A 13,130-nucleotide genomic window follows, 5' to 3' on the forward strand; every position below is an offset into this window, starting at 1 on the left:
AGATGGATGACAAAACAAGATAATCTGCACTGTGAATGAAAATTAAGTGCCACAATGTGTACTTTACAGACAAACAGTTGTCATTTTTTTCATAAAGATCTTAAGTGTGTCTAAAGGTAGTTAGTTTGTTGCTTCTTAAAATGTCAAGGTGTAAAGAGGGAACCAGGTAAAATACAAACCGTTTTAGAGGGCATAAATATTGTGCAAAGTATTGGCAATGATCAGAGGAACAACCTGAGAGCTCACTGGAGCAAAGAGCATGTTGTGTCTTACTTTTAAACTCATCATAAAAAACTAGGAAAGCCTGCACTTAAGGTACACACACCCTTGGTACACAAAACAAAGCAAGTTTTCCACAGCCCCACTGGTTTGCCACGTAAAGGACGTATATAGGCTAACGTTACGTCAAGTTGTTTAAACTCCACTTTAACACTTTCGAGGCAGTTCTACGACAAGTGCGTAACTTAATATTAACGTTACATACTGGTAACGTTAGCTTTACGGTAAATTGTATTTTAAAATGAGAATGTTACTAGACCACGCAAGAAACAATGTAAACTATGATAATTGAAAATTATAATTTAATTAACCACAAGCACTTACCTGCCAACAAAATTTTCCAAGACTGAGCTTTTTCCAGCGCTCTGTCCACCGACCACTGCAATCTGAGGAAGGTCTAAATTGCAACTCTGGCCAATGGAGCTGAACGCGTCTTGAAGCTTGTTGATCAGGGGAATCAGGTCTTCCATGCCCCGGTTCCCCATGGCTTCGTTAGCTCGGAGAGCCCCTTCAACACAACGTAAACCAGAGCCTAAAACTAGCCGCGCTAACTAGCTAGGTACCGTTAGCTTAGCAGGAAGGTGCTCTCCGGTTACTCTGAAATGTAACGTTAGAGTTCCGCCGCTTCAAACAGCTCAGAGTTTTATTCTCTCCTTGAACAATTGACCAGTTACAGGTAATGCAATTCACACTTATATCATTTCGTGTTCTTTGAAGCGCAGTAACTGAATTCCCAGTCAGCCAAAACGGACGGAAAACTCGCAAAACAAAACTTCCTCTACAAGAACACCATCCGGTTTTGAGAGATGACATCCGATCGAAACCGGTGAATATACCCACGCCTCTTGTCTGCAAAACTAGGCAGTCTATTGGCTAGTTTTGCTGCCCCTCAATCAAACCAACATTCTGATTGGATATTTAAAAGGCGTTGCTCTTCGTCAGAAACAAATTGCTCATTTCTGATTGGTCAACAATTTGCAGCTGCTCCACGTCACATGTTCACTGCAACATGGCTGCCACCACAGAGTGTGGAGCTGATGCAAGTACTTCAGAAAACATGTCCCTGAAGAAAGCTCTGTCTGCAGCTTCTCCCCTCACGCTGCGTATCGTTGCTGAATGCCCAGTGACAAAAGCAAGAGCTTGTGATCTAATACTGCCTCACTGTGCCGTGAGTGCCCCGGTTTTCATGCCTGTCGGCACTCAGGGCACTCTGAAGGGAATCACTGTGGATCAGCTGGAGGCTCTTGGCTGTCAGATTTGTCTTGGAAACACATACCACCTGGGCATGAGACCGGTAGGCAACACTGCAATAATAGCAGTTATGTTTTTCTTATGAGTCAGTTGACTTTAACAGTGGCTATATGAATTCACTTTTGTTAATGTCTTTTCAATTTTAACTTTACTGCCTGTAGGGTCCTGATTTGATCGAGAAAGCCAATGGTTTACATGGGTTCATGAACTGGAAGAGAAATCTTTTAACTGTGAGTTTAGCTTTCCTAAATTAATCAATCAATGATGTATGATGAATACATATTCACAAAAGTACAAGAGATAGGTGTTGAGCTCTGTGTTAAAATCTTGCGGTTCACTTTCCTCTGCTTAACAGGACAGCGGGGGGTTTCAGATGGTGTCTCTTGTTGAGCTCTCGGAGGTCACTGAGGAAGGGGTAAAGTTCAAGTCGCCCTATGATGGCAAAGAGATCCTCCTAAGTCCTGAGAAATCCATCAGCATACAGAACAGTCTGGGTCTGCAAGGAGTAAAATAATTTGAATCATTATTGAATAACAAAAGACCTTCATCTCAGTTTCCCAGTGGCTAAACGACAGCCTCTCCATGTTTCTCTGTGTTCTTCCAGGGTCAGACATCATGATGCAGCTGGATGATGTGGTCAGCAGTACTGTGACAGGACCCCGGGTGGAGGAGGCAATGCACAGATCCATTCGCTGGCTGGACCGCTGCATTGCAGCCAATAAAAATCCAGACAAACAGAACCTTTTTGCCATCATCCAGGGAGGGCTGAATGCAGAGCTGCGCAAAGCCTGTCTAGATGGTAAAAAATAAAACCTGCACTGTGGAGATCCTTTTTCTACTTTTGATTACCTCCCTCTGTCCCTGTATACCGGTGTTGGCAAGCATGCAGGAGGATTGGATCATACTCGGATGAAGCCTAAGAAAATGTTTAAATGCCATAAAAATCCTATTGTTTAAATTTGGAGAGGTACCATAATTAAGGGATAGTTTGGATGTTTTGAAATGGGGTTGTATGAGGTACTTATCCATAGTCAATGTATTACAAAACAGTATTTTACCCTCACTAAATTTACTCACTATTTTGTATACCTAAAAAAATCTATATCCGTTTAAGTGTACACTATATTTAGAATATTTTCACTGCTTTACTACCCTGGAAATCCAGAGTTCTCGCGAGAGCACAATTTGAATTGGTCAGCGAGTCACTCTGGCATTCAGTAATGATGCTCATTAACTATGCCCTTGTAGCCAAGCTGCACCAATCACATTGCGAGCTACACAGATGACGACAGTTTAATCTATCAGTTAGCTCTGCTGGTAGCTAAGCATATGGGGCTCTGTATACGTCACCCCGTGTATTGTGCGATTGGTCGTAGTGTTATCCAATTGCGTGCAGTGAGATTTTCAAATGCATGTTTGGTGCCGCCCCTTGAGTTTGGCCATTTTCATTACTCAGTGCCAGACCCTTAATCTTTCGGATTTGGGTCTGGATTTCCAGGTTACTGCTTTACCTTGCCGTCAGACAGACTTCCCGACAGGAAACTAAAGCCGTTATATCGCTGTCTTTAAAGCCACCAGACTCCTTTGACAAAAACTGTAAAATTTGACCTCACAGAACACCGGAGTTGCTGGTCTACCGCTGCTTCGATTGGTTAGTTTCTTTGAGTTACTGTGTAACTTTGATGAATCCGAACTAACCCTTTTAACACCAAAGTCACAATAATACAAACAAACTAACTGATTAATGCAGCAGTAGACCTGCAACTCCCGTGTTCTGCGAGGTAAAATTACTGTTTTTGTCAAAGGAGTCTGGTGGCTTGAAAGAAAGCATAGATGGATTTAACGGTTTCAGTTCCCTGTCGAAAAGGGCTGTCTGCTGCAAGGTAAAGCGGTGAAATTATCATAACATGTCATGATTCTCTCCTTTCCTATCCATAAATGTAAATAAGCTTTTACATAATGATCAGATGAGGAAGTATGTATGAATCAAACAGGTGGCAGGCAGCTTGGATAGTAACAGTCTGTCTCAAATTTTGACGATGCGATAAAGAATCAAGATATTTACTGTCAAATTTAAAGACCAAAAATATTGTACAGAGATTTTGGCAGCAATCTGCATTTTGGCAAAGACAACAGATATTATGATCAAACTTGTGCTTTTGATATTTAATCCCATTCCTTTAGAAATGACTCAACGTGATGTTCCCGGTTTTGCCATCGGAGGCCTGAGTGGAGGAGAGGAGAAGAATGACTTCTGGCGGATGGTCACCCTCAGCACTGACCACCTGCCACGACAAAAGCCTCGATACCTCATGGGTGTGGGGTACGTTTGCCCATATGCTTAAAATAGCTTGAGAACTGTTGTGTTTATGGTTTTAAAAAAAATAACTTACGAGTGTACCTCATGTGGCAGGTATGCTGTGGATTTGGTGGTGTGTGTAGCTCTGGGATGTGACATGTTTGACTGCGTGTTCCCCACCCGCACAGCAGTAAGCTCTTTTTACCTCACACACTGATAAATACTTTTAAATTGTCATTTAGCAGTTTTTAATTCCATATCAAAAACTGATTTCAATTGTGTTTCAGACAGTCTGACTGTTTCTTTTTCCTCAGAGGTTTGGCTCTGCCTTGGTGCCTTGGGGATCTCTTCAGGTAAAACATAAGCAGTATGCCAAGGACTTCCAGCCCATAGACCCAGACTGTCAGTGCCCCACCTGCAAGAGGTAAGTCAAGAAAAAAACAATAACACATTTTTGTAAGCCTGGGGGGCTGTTTCACAAAAGCAGAATTTATAAATCCAGGATAACCGATAAAGCGAGGCTTGACCTAGTCTAATCTGTGCAGCCTGGCTTTGTGCGTTTCACGAAGGCCAAGCCTGGCTGAGCAGGAGCAACTAGATCGAGCCAGGCTGAAGTATTTCGGATAGATGAGTGTTCACAGCTTTCCTTAACAGACCGCGAGGTCGATAATAGATTTACTGATGCTAAAATGGAGAATACGCATTGTTCCTACTTTATACAGAGTGAGCAGCAGCTTCTTGTGGAAGTATGATAACGTGAAACACTTTATTTGTAAAAAATAAACACGACCGCTGTAATGAAACGGCGAGAGAAAGCTTGGCAGACGATCGCGGACCGACTGAATGTGTATGTAGCCTAAAAATATACATTTACTGACCACTGCTCTGAATTGAAACCGTCATACCATTCAAGGATTAGGCTACTAATCATTTGCACATATTAACCGTTGTACTCTTTGCCTTAAAAGTAAGCAGAAGATAATGTTCCTCAGGAAATTTACCAAGAAGATCAATTTTCTACAACGCTAGAATATGATGCGTAAATATCTCTTTCACTCTGTTTCTCCCTCTCTCTCATGGGCTAAATTTATATTTTAAAATATAAATGTATTATATTAACTTCCACTGCTCTCTTTTAATGCAAAGTGTACAACTGTTCGTTTTTGCAAATGACAAGTGACTCATTGAATGGTTTCAGTTAAGAGCAGTAGTTCGTAAATGTATATTATTAGACTAGCTCATTCAGTTGGTCCTCTATTATCTGCCACGCTTTTTCTCACCGTTTTTTTTTTTTTTTAATATAGGACGAGTTCCTTTTTTACATATTATATGGGTTTCTCTCTTGTATATATGGACATAGAAAGAAGAAAGACACTGAAGAAATTGGACTCTAAAATCTAGAAACTACTGTATAAAGAGAATTAAGTGACAAATTCCATGCAATTAGGATATGTTCTTACAATTGTACAATCCTCCCAAATTATAGTCCCAGTTTACTGGACAACACAAATTGTGTGCTAAGAATGCCAATTTATTGAATCCTTTATTGTTAAAGAATACAAAAAAATTTATCAACTAAAACAATTCAAGGTGCATTGGTCCACTACAGAAACACACAATGTGCAGCACTTTATAAACTCAGCAAAAAAAGAAACGCCCCTTTTTCAGGACACTGTATTTTAAAGATACTTCTGTAAAAATCAAAATAACTTTAGAGCTCTTCATTGTAAAGGGTTTAAACAATGTTTTTCATGCTTGTTCAATGAACCACAAACAATTAATGAACATGCACCTGTTGAACGGTCGAAAAGACAATAACAGCTTAAGGGTGGTAGGCAATTAAGGTCACAGTTAAAAGAAAATTAGGAAAGTAAAGAGACCTTTCTACTGACTCTGAAAAACGGCAAAAGGGTCCCTGCTAATCTGCGTGAACGTGCCTTAGGCATGGTGCAAGGAGGCATGATGGACAGCAGATGTGGCCAGGGCAATACATTGCAGTGTCCCAACTGTGAGACGCCTAAGGTCGAGACACACCGACCAGATGGCTGACCCTCGGCAGAAAAGGCACTTGGACTGATCAGTCTCCCCGAGTTGGTCAAAAAAGTGCCTCGGAACACACCAAAGTGACGAGACGTAATCAGTCAAGGTCAGTTTAAAAGATTTTTGTCAGATGTTGAGAAACTCTAGTCACGCTCATTCTGCTCCCCGTTTCCGGGTTAGCACTCTATAAATCAGATGGGTCATTTGAGTCCGACTGCCAGTGTTGCACCGAAATCTGTGACCCATCGAGATCGGTGTCCCCCTACCTCAACCTGAACCAAACCCTTGTCCCTAACCTTAATCACAGAGAGGGGCGCTACGCTTTTAACAGGAGGGACAGAGATCACGACGGGTCACAGATTTCGGTGTAACACCAGCAGTGCCCGCACTGCCGATTATACATGTAAAATCGGCCAAAATGAAGGCCGACGGCACGGAACACACCGAACAGACTTGAGTCACTGACCTCGCCAGACTGTCCACAGCCAATTATCGGCTTTGTGTGTCTGGACCTTAAGACAGCGCTACAGGGAGACAGGAAGCACAGCTGATCGTCCTCGCACTGGCAGACCACGTGTAACAACACCTGCATAGGATCGGTACATCTGAATATCACATCTGCGGGACAGGTACAGGATGGCAACAACAACCGCAAGAACTGGGCAGTGTGGTGCATTACATGAGGAGGAGATGCACTGCAGTACTTAATGCAGCTGGTGGCCACACCAGATACTGAGGTCTACTTTTGATTTTGCCCCCCCCCCCACCACCCCCCCTTTGTTCAGGGACACATTATTCCATTTCTGTTAGTCAAATGTCTGTGAACATTTTTCAGTTTATGTCTTAGTTGCTACATATTTGAATAGTCATGCAAATATTTGCATATGTTAAGTTTGCTTGAAATATAAAAGCAGTTGAAAGTGACAGGACGTTTCTTTTTTTGCTGAGTATACTGTATATTGCCCTTAGTAACTGACTTCATTTAAAACACATTTGGCAGTCTTTTCTAATTATCTCAACAACTGCCATAATATAGTCATCAAACTTCTAACAACAATATGAACAGCAGTCTTCATACAGCAATATAACAATGTCACATGAATAATTATTAAAATAATGGTCACAACTTTAAATAACAGTACTTAAATGAACAGCAATATGCACCTGTTGTTTTTTTTAATGCAGGTAGATAATAATAAGGTAAAACCACTGCTGAGTGAACAGAAAAGGCAGCAGGATTAATAAATCCTGGCTGTTAGCCTGGTCAGGAGCAGGCTAGCTATACAGAATAAATCTCCATGGTAACTTAGGTGCCTCTGTTTTTGTGAAACCGAGTCAAGGCTAAATTGAGCCAGGATAACTGGGAAATCCCAGCTCAATACCTTATCTTGGTTTTGTGAAATAGCCAGTAATAGAGGTTCCGGTCACATGATAAGTCTTGTTTTTCAAAGAATTTTTCTTCATCAGGACAGATATTGAAGTTTATAAAGCAGTGAAGTGCCCAAGAAGACCTTGGTTTGACTTGTTTGTCCAGCAGTCAATTACTTAGTTTTGGTATAAAGGAGGGATGTGTTGGCCAAAGAAGACTACCTCAAAGTCTGAATTTGTATTTAATTCACATTTTATGTATTTTCATGATGTAATTTCCCAGCGATAAAACACCAGAATGGACTTACAGTTGCCAAAATGGTTACTTTGATCTCACTTGGCTCACAATTTTCAGGCAATTTGTGTTAGTGGATGGTGTAGACATGTTGTTACTCGACTGTTATAAAACTGTATTACTGGAAGAATGATTACTGGTTTTTTTTATTTTTTTTTTATTTCAGACATAGTCGGGCTTACCTCCATGCTCTGTTTAAGAGTGACACTGCAGCCATGCATCACATCACCATCCACAACATTGCCTACCAGGTCAGTATTGGAAATGTCTCTTAACATCAAAACTCAAGATTAAACTCATTAATCAAGATTTAACCACAAACGTTTTACCATTTAACAAAAAACATTCCCTTAAAGGACCAGTGTGTAGGGTTTAGTGGCATCTAGCGGTGAGGTTGCAGATTGCAACAAACTGAATACCCCTTACCTCACCCTTCCTCTTCCAAACATGTAGTAGAATCTACGGTGGCCTTCAGGTAACATAAAATTTGAAAAGCTATCTCCAGAGCCAGTGTTTAGGGTTAGGGTTATTGGGTTATTGTCTGGCTACTGTATAAACATGACGGGCCACTGTCTGTCTGTGTGTGTGTGTGTGTGTGTGTGTGTGTGTGTGTGTGTGTGTGTATATATATATATATATATATATATATATATATATATATATATATATATCTCTCATTTTTTTCAATTCATATTCCAGTAGATGTTTTTTCTAGAATAAGTGAATCCCAAAATGTTGCTAAAAGTGCTGTTTCTTTCAAATTGTGTGTGTGTGTGTGTGTGTGTGTGTGTGTGTGAAAGTCAACATTCAAGCAAAAACATGTAGTGTGACATGTTAGGCACACTATCAACCCATTTAACTTTTTTTTTACTAATGTTTTAAATTATTTTTTAATTACTGTAACCTCTGATGATGCTTACGTGTAGCAGTCCCAAAATTATTTCTCACTGAGATCAATAATGACATTTATTTCCTTCAATTCATCAAACATCTCTCTTTGCAGCTCACCCTGATGCGCTCTGTGAGACAGAGCATTGTGGAAGGCCGCTTCCCTGAGTTTATACGGACGTTCATGAAGCGAATGTTCCCCTCTCCTGACCAGTACCCCAGCTGGGCTGTTGACGCTCTAGCCTCCGTCAACGTTACACTGGAATAGAACTTGGAAGGCAACTGGCATGCTCTAAATGAGAATGTCAAATAGTGACTGATAGATTACTATCTTTTTATATGACTTTTCTATGGATGGTTGTTTTTTACTATTTGTTTATATTTGTATTTGAAGTTCCAGTTTTGTTAGCAATGAGGACAATGGCTCTAGATCTAAAATAATAAAGCCTGATTGTCTTTTGCTTTACTCTTTTGCCTCTGCAAATTGTCCTCAGAGAGAGTACACATTATGATAATGTGAGACTGAATGGGGTTTATATGAGGTTTGAAACACATGAACTATCTCCTCTGTTATGCTCAGACACTTTTTGTTGTTACCATGGCTACAGAGCAAGGCCCACCCACTTGAAATGAAATGTTTTGGCTTCCTGTCAACCTGGTATTTCCTTGTTGCCAAAGGCACAAGATTAACAAATGCATATGTATTCTGGTGTTTTAACCTACATCATAACAGACTATTACTTGTCAGATAACATTTTGAACAGATAAATGAATCTAGCTCAATACAAATTGTGTGCTTGTGTCATGATGACCACCAGAGGGCAAAATAGACAAAACCATATCAAAGTGACTGTAAAACTGAATGGTATGCAATGTAATTTTCCTAATAGGGTTAAAAGCCGTTTGTCTGTTAGTAAAAATAACACAGTAAGTTTAGGCATATGAGCTCAAATTACTCACAAACTAAACTCAGCATCCATCTAAATAATCAAAAAAATGTTTATCCAGTGTTATTCTTTTTTCATCCATTCAATGGGCAAAAATTCTTTTTGACCCTCTTGAATTAAGGTTTTGTTTGGATCTGCTTTATGGTGCTGTGTCAAGGCTCTGTTCTGGCTGATTAATATTAATCATTGGAAGTTCATTTGAATAACACCTGTTGTCTGTGGCTTTGAGTCAACAGTTCCCTTTAGCACCACATTTGAATTTCATTATGGCTTCTGTTATGACCACAGGCTCTACAAGATTAAACCTGTGACATGTAATGAGTGGCAGGCAAACTAATAACAGTGTGGTAGCTACTACAATATAAAATTACAGGTTTGGTGCATAATAAGAGTAGTTTACAAGTGTTTACACCCTTAAACACAAGTGTTTAATTATTTACACAAAGAGCTAACTGAAATATGTATGGGGTGGATTGTGCATATATAGAGAGCTTGTCATTTTATGTTGTAATAGCCCACATTCAGAGGAACATCTACTTTTGAACGTATTTGTATTTTTAAATATTTTGCAGGATTATGGTATATTTTTTCATGAGAAGGGGTGTATCTTCTTTGACTGTGGATTAGATTATATGCATGCTTAATGAAAGAGCAACAGCTCAGAGCTCGGTTATAAAGCTTGTACTAAATAAACTGGATGTGTCTTCATGCCTTTTTTAGCAAGACAAGTCTCTCCACAGAAGTATTAGACGTTGCTGGCTATCACGTATATGTGTGGGACAGTTGTGTTATCATTCATGATTACAGAGAGAAGTATGCTGATAATTTAGCGCAATGATGGAGAACGCTTGTTGTACAATATTCTAGATTTCTTTGTGTGTACTGTTGTTTTATTTGTTCCTTTTTTTGTTATGCCTGAAATGAAAAGGCGTCGCAGCAGAAGAGTAGTCCCCAACGGCTGGTTGCATATTTGCTGTCAGTGCGTCCATGCGGAGCTCAGGCAGGGAGGATGCTGCTGTTGAGAGACAACCAGTTGCTGTCCAGCTGTCACAGTAAAAGTGGAGCCTCCCCTACGCACCGACGGATAAACACCCTCGACCTGTTGCCTCGGTTGGAATTAAAGTAGAGCTGCGTTGTGACAGATGCCAAAAAAGAAAGAACTTGTTTTTTCTGTTTTGAAGGGAGGTCGAAGACGATGCCATGATGTGTATCAATGTGTTCGTTATTAATCTACGTTTTGAATAGCAGAAGAAAGAGGAACGGAGTTGGTTTTGGGGGGTCCACCTCCTCGCTGTGGAGGTGCAGTTTGCGGTGATATCTGTCTCTATCTCTGGGCCGTGAGGAGGAGGACCATGGTCGAACTGGAAAAGGAGGTGCTCCCGCTGCCCCCTCGGTACCGGTTCCGAGACCTGTTGCTCGGGGACTGGCAGACCGACGACAGGTAAGAATGCAACTTGCATCGTTTACGCACGGCGCACTGAATCCGTTGCGCATCTGTGCGCCACGAGAGCATCATATCATATTGTCTATAAAGTGCTCATTTGTTTTTCGTTTGCATTTTCTCGCTGTTATCTCGTTAATTCAGGTGTATGAATGTGTTGGAGTATTCTACTGCCAACTGTGCAGCGCTGTTGTCATGGGTGCTGCAACAGGTTTAGGCTACTCCGTCCCCTGTGTGCGCAGACACGATTGTTGCTAATGCTGCTAGTTGAATATTATCGCACCAAAAGCAATATACTAATTAAACCATACAAGAAAAAATACTCCAAGAAAAATCAGAGATTAATTCATTCAGCAATACAGTTCATTCATTTTTATATAATGCAAGTGGCGCATCTATTTCAAACATCCAAAAGAAAATCCTTTGATGGCATTCACCAGTAAGGGAATCAGCTAGCTGACATACATTTTCAATAAATCTTTAGAAACTGAACTAATACCAAATTAATTGAAAATTGCTAAAGTAGTTCCTGTATTTAAATCTGGAGACCTAAGTTCATTTAATAATTACCTTCTATTTCTGTATTTCCATGTCTCTCCACGATTTTGGAAAAGTTGGTTTATAATAGAATGATGAAACATCTGCAGAAGTGGAACATCCTGTATGAACATCTATAAGGATTTAGGAAAAATCATTCTACAGAAATGGCTGTGCTTCAACTGATTGACAAAATTCATATTGCATTAAATAACAACAAATATGCCTTAGGAATATTTCTTGATTTATCCAAAGCTTTTAACACAGTTAATCATGATATCTTACTCCAAAAACTATTTGCTGGAATCCCTTATACATGGTTTTGCAACTATATTCATAATCGCCAACAGTTTGTTAATATGATAGAGCCAACATGCGGGGTCCCACAGGGATCTATACTAGGACCACTTCTGTTCCTTATTTTTCTAAATGACTTGTCTACAGCATTATCCTCCTTGTTTCCAATCATTTTTGCTGATGATACCAATTTATTTTTGATTCTCATGGCCAAAGCAAATTCTGATTTAGGAAACATTTCCAAATGGTTTCAGTTAAACAAATTATCCCTTAATGTTACAAAAACTAACTTCATCATATTTACATAAAAAAAATGTTGGAAAGAATTCAATTACCCAGGTTTCATCTACAAGTTTCCTTGGAATTCTGATAGATGATTGTCTAAGCTGGAAGAAGCATATTCATTTTGTTTGCAGTAAGATTTCTAAATCCATTGGCATCATTGGCAAATTTGAAGTTTGGTTTATCAGAAATGTTTACTTACTCTTTATGATAGCCTAATTCATCCATACCTCATGTATTGCAAAATTATATGGGGAGCTACTTATCCCACTTACCTTGATAAGTTATATACTTTGCAAAAGAAATTTTGCAGAATTGCCACATTTAGCAGCTGGACTGATCATTCAGCCCCTCTCTTTAAAGAGCTCAAGATTCTATCAATCTTTAATATAAATAAGTACCAAGTACTTTGTGTTTTTATTTTCAAAATTTTGCACCAGCCAGCTTCCATTCCGATGCCTTGTGTAGTATTTTTTTCAGTCTAATGCTGACGTACACGGTTGTAATACAAGACATGCCAAATATTTACATCTTTTTTTTATTTACAACCAATGTTCCGTACTAGGCTCTGCCAATTCTCTATTAGATACAGGGGAGTTCAGCTATGGAACAGGTATATTAACACTGCATTTCAGTCAACTTCTGTCAATAATTATAAAAAAGAGGCTTAAGACCTGTCTGATTAATTGTTCATTATCTATATTCCTCTCTTCTTTAGGTGAGACTCCTTCTATAAGCCCCTAGGGGTTTTCTTAATCTCACCTGCACAATCTTTATTTTTGTGTGTGTTATTGTTGTCTTGATTTTATTGTGCAAAATAAACAAAATTCAAATTCAAAGGGTAGACCTATAGTGTGCTACCCTATTTATGTTCTCCACATGCTATAATGTCTGTGATATGCAGAGACTCATCTGCCACAGGCGGTTTTAAGTGGGTGCATAGTTACTAGCAATTAACCTTTGCTTACTCTCCATTTGCAGGGTAGAATATTTGAAATGCTATAGGATATGCATTGCTTAATTTCGGCTATTTCATAATGCCGTCTAATGGAAAACCATAACCTCAATTTCACGCTTGGTGTCTCTTGTTGCCAGGTGGAAATGAGGACCAAGACACTTGCTTGTGGACTTGAGTGGGTGTTTCGAATTAGATAATTGGGGAAACTTACTATTGAGAGCATGGAAGAAATCAATCCGGGTTCAGAT

The 13,130-nt window shown here is 39.6% G+C and overlaps 3 protein-coding genes across 13 annotated transcripts in view; 2 read left to right on the forward strand and 1 right to left on the reverse strand.

The window, feature by feature from the left end:
• Positions 1-1,098, reverse strand: part of dnm2a (dynamin 2a) — a 38,264-nt gene extending 37,166 nt beyond the window's left edge. For 5 of the 11 annotated variants that reach the window (XM_031312506.1, XM_031312504.1, XM_031312498.1 and 2 more), the window contains exon 1: positions 604-1,097. In XM_031312506.1, coding sequence (XP_031168366.1) covers positions 604-764 — 161 coding nt within the window. In that variant the 5' untranslated portion in view covers positions 765-1,097. Of the gene's footprint in view, positions 1-603 lie in introns of all 11 variants that reach the window. The other 6 variants (XM_031312499.2, XM_031312496.1, XM_035997132.1 and 3 more) reach the window with 2 other exon arrangements.
• Positions 1,099-1,250: 152 nt separating this feature from the next.
• On the forward strand, positions 1,251-9,203 carry qtrt1 (queuine tRNA-ribosyltransferase 1). The gene is made up of 9 exons (XM_031312529.2): positions 1,251-1,573; positions 1,692-1,760; positions 1,886-2,024; positions 2,135-2,329; positions 3,715-3,853; positions 3,944-4,019; positions 4,144-4,253; positions 7,699-7,783; positions 8,536-9,203. The coding sequence occupies exons 1-9, from the start codon at positions 1,289-1,291 to the stop codon at positions 8,686-8,688; spliced, it is 1,251 nt and encodes a 416-aa protein (XP_031168389.1). The 5' UTR covers positions 1,251-1,288; the 3' UTR covers positions 8,689-9,203.
• Positions 9,204-10,349: 1,146 nt separating this feature from the next.
• Positions 10,350-13,130, forward strand: part of LOC116059476 (potassium channel subfamily T member 2) — a 40,175-nt gene continuing 37,394 nt past the window's right edge. Inside the window, exon 1 of the mRNA XM_035996699.1 lies at positions 10,350-10,808. Within this exon, the coding sequence (XP_035852592.1) occupies positions 10,720-10,808 (89 nt within the window). The 5' untranslated portion in view covers positions 10,350-10,719. The remainder of the gene's footprint in view (positions 10,809-13,130) is intronic.

The sequence above is a fragment of the Sander lucioperca genome, chromosome 21 (assembly GCF_008315115.2).
Source record: "Sander lucioperca isolate FBNREF2018 chromosome 21, SLUC_FBN_1.2, whole genome shotgun sequence".
NCBI classification, from domain to species: Eukaryota; Metazoa; Chordata; class Actinopteri; order Perciformes; family Percidae; genus Sander; species Sander lucioperca.

Coding starts and splice junctions, on each gene's coding strand:
- qtrt1 (XM_031312529.2), top strand. CDS start 1,289: ATGGCTGCCACCACAGAGTGTGGAGCTGATGCAAGTACTTCAGAAAAC. Junction 1,574..1,691: donor ACCACCTGGGCATGAGACCG/GTAGGCAACACT, acceptor TACTGCCTGTAG/GGTCCTGATTTGATCGAGAA. Junction 3,854..3,943: donor CGATACCTCATGGGTGTGGG/GTACGTTTGCCC, acceptor CTCATGTGGCAG/GTATGCTGTGGATTTGGTGG.